At 17.4% G+C, this 2,696-nt stretch overlaps 1 protein-coding gene across 1 annotated transcript, besides 1 other annotated feature; it reads left to right on the top strand.

The window, feature by feature from the left end:
* Nucleotides 1–1,034: 1,034 nt before the first annotated feature.
* On the top strand, nt 1,035–2,147 carry PGAL8A_00376500 (fam-e protein; the record flags this gene model as incomplete). The annotated part of the gene is made up of 2 exons (XM_028673775.1): nt 1,035–1,989; nt 2,134–2,147. The coding sequence occupies 2 exons, from the start codon at nt 1,035–1,037 to the stop codon at nt 2,145–2,147; spliced, it is 969 nt and encodes a 322-aa protein (XP_028530194.1).
* Nucleotides 2,148–2,476: 329 nt separating this feature from the next.
* Nucleotides 2,477–2,696: part of a repeat region that runs on past the window's edge.

Here is a 2,696-nt window from a genome sequence, read left to right on the forward strand (position 1 = left end):
TATATATATATATATATATATATATATATATATATATATATATATATATATACGTATTGTATATATAATGTTTTAGTTATTTCTTTATTTTTTATTAATACATTATTATTTGCTTATAAAAATGATATTGCATGCATAGTTTTATTTCACTTGTATTTTTTTATTTACCTAAGCAATGTTATAAGTTTTTAATATATCACTGTTAATTATCTACTATTATAAATTTTATCATATTATATATATTTTTTTGACAATCAATTTTATATAATTATAATTTTAATTGTTATATAAACAATAATATTATTCTATTTTTATGTAAATTTTCTTGGTAATTCTTAAATGAATATTTTACTGTATTTAATTTCTTTTTTTATTTCTTCAAAAAAAAACAATTTATTATTGAAAATATTCTTTAACAGATATTATTACCATTTTATGATAAACATATAATAAAAACTTTTTTATTAAATTTTTTGTTTATTTTATTTTATTTTATTTAAAAAAATAAATTTATTATTGAGAAAATTCTTGAATAGATATTACCACCATTTTATATTAAATATGTATTAAAAAAAAATTTAAAATCCTTTGTTCATTGTAGTTTTATTTAAAAAAATTAATTTATTACTTGAAAAATTTTTGAATAGATATTATCATTTTATATTAAAAGCATGACAAAATTTTTTTTAAAATTTTTCGTTCATTATATGTTTTATAAAAAAAAAAAAATCTGAATGATGAGTATTAATAAAGAATATCCTATTATTGTTAAATTTTGAAAAAATATATTTTTTAAAAAAGAAATATAATTAAAAATAAATATTTAAATAATAAATTATATCTAGTTTTTAATTTTTATAAATTTTATCTATGGCACTAGAAACTATATTTTGTATAGGAAATATAATAAAATTTACAAAAAATGAATTATTAAAAAAAAATAGCTCTACAAAAATATATTAAGGTCAAAAATTTACAAAGACATAAAGAGTAAAAAGTAAGAAAAATATATATATCTTATTTTACATTCAGAAATGGCACTTTTATATAATGAAGGATGCGAAAATTTTGAAGAAGACTCTGCCATATGCCGTATGAGTATATGTTCTATAAAACAAAATAAATTTGAAAAATCATATTGTAATCTTGAAGATAAATTAGTTAAAGTATATCGTCCTTTAAATAATGCTTCAAATGATATTTCAAGAAATATATTTAAATATGAACGTTATGGACCATATAGATATTCTAGGATAATTATACTTTCAGACAATAATCAAGATGGTATTGTGTTCCTATATGAATACAATATATATAATGATTACTATCCAACTAAAACATATTTATGCCGTCTTAGGAATATAAACCAAACGGCAGCATTATGCGAATCCCTCGATATATATTATTTAGGTATAAGACTTTCTTTTAGTTCTTATGATGTTATTAGTGAAAAAAATGATATACCTTTGAAACATTTAAAAAAACCAAATCATAAAATTATTAAATCAAAATATAAGGATTTATTTATTAAAGAACATTCCTGCCATCATATAAAAACAAGATACATTTCAGATCATAATTGTATGTATGCCATATGTGAAAAAAAAAATGAAGATTATATGTTGTGTTCTGATGCGAATTATAGTGGAAAATTAATATTTTTGCATGACATGAATCTAATAAATAGAAGATTTATATATCTTCCAGAAAGTTGCTTAAAAATAGATTCTAATTTCGCATGTAATTCATATTTTTGCGAAATCAATGCAAAAGATAAATTTTTTCCATGTGAATATAAAGAAATTAGTGCTATAAAAAATATAATGCCAAATGCAAAGAGGTTAGAAGTTATGCCAATAAGGCAGCAAATTGTTCACCATGAAAAAAATTTCAGTGCATCTGCACTCTCTGCAATGACACTTATGCCTTTTTTAATTCTTTTCGTTTTTTTTTGGTGCTATATATATAAGCATTTTAAAAAGAAGAGAAGTAAGTTATTTATAAAATATATAAGTATATTAATGCTTATATTATATATATACTTTATATTTTTTAATTTATAAAAAATAAAAAGACAAATAAAAATATTTGAATATTATATGTGTAATTTTATATTTTTTCTGTTTTTATTAGGAAAAATTTATTAATGTTAAAAAGTTATAATTAGTACTTTAACTAAAAAGATAAAATATTCTTACAAGAGGTATATAAAATTAATATTAATGAATTTATATTTCATATTTAACATATTTATTATAATACTTAAGCAAAACTATGTTAAAATAAAGGAATTATAAATCTTAAAATTTCTCATATGTATCTAAATGTGTATGTATATATATAAATTAGTTAAAATTAAAATTTTTTTTTTATGCTTAAATTTTTAAAAAATAATATGTTTTTTTTTAATATATATTGTTTTACACTTTCTTTGATGTATTCATTTGTTAATTTCATGTTAAAAATTTTGTTATAATGATTTATTATTTGTCTATTCATTGATTTTGCTAAATTATTGAACAAGTAAATTAATAAAGAACATGTAGAATCCTCCTTACTAAGTTAATTAATTAAAATTTTGTATTTATATTATAAACCAGTAAACTATGTTTATATAATCTATTTCATTTAAAATTTATTGTTTTTAATGGATATTTATTTACTTTAATAAGAATCCCATATTTTTATTAAAAATT

The sequence above is a fragment of the Plasmodium gallinaceum genome (genome assembly GCF_900005855.1).
Source record: "Plasmodium gallinaceum strain 8A genome assembly, contig: PGAL8A_v1_101, whole genome shotgun sequence".
Lineage (NCBI taxonomy): Eukaryota > Apicomplexa > Aconoidasida > Haemosporida > Plasmodiidae > Plasmodium > Plasmodium gallinaceum.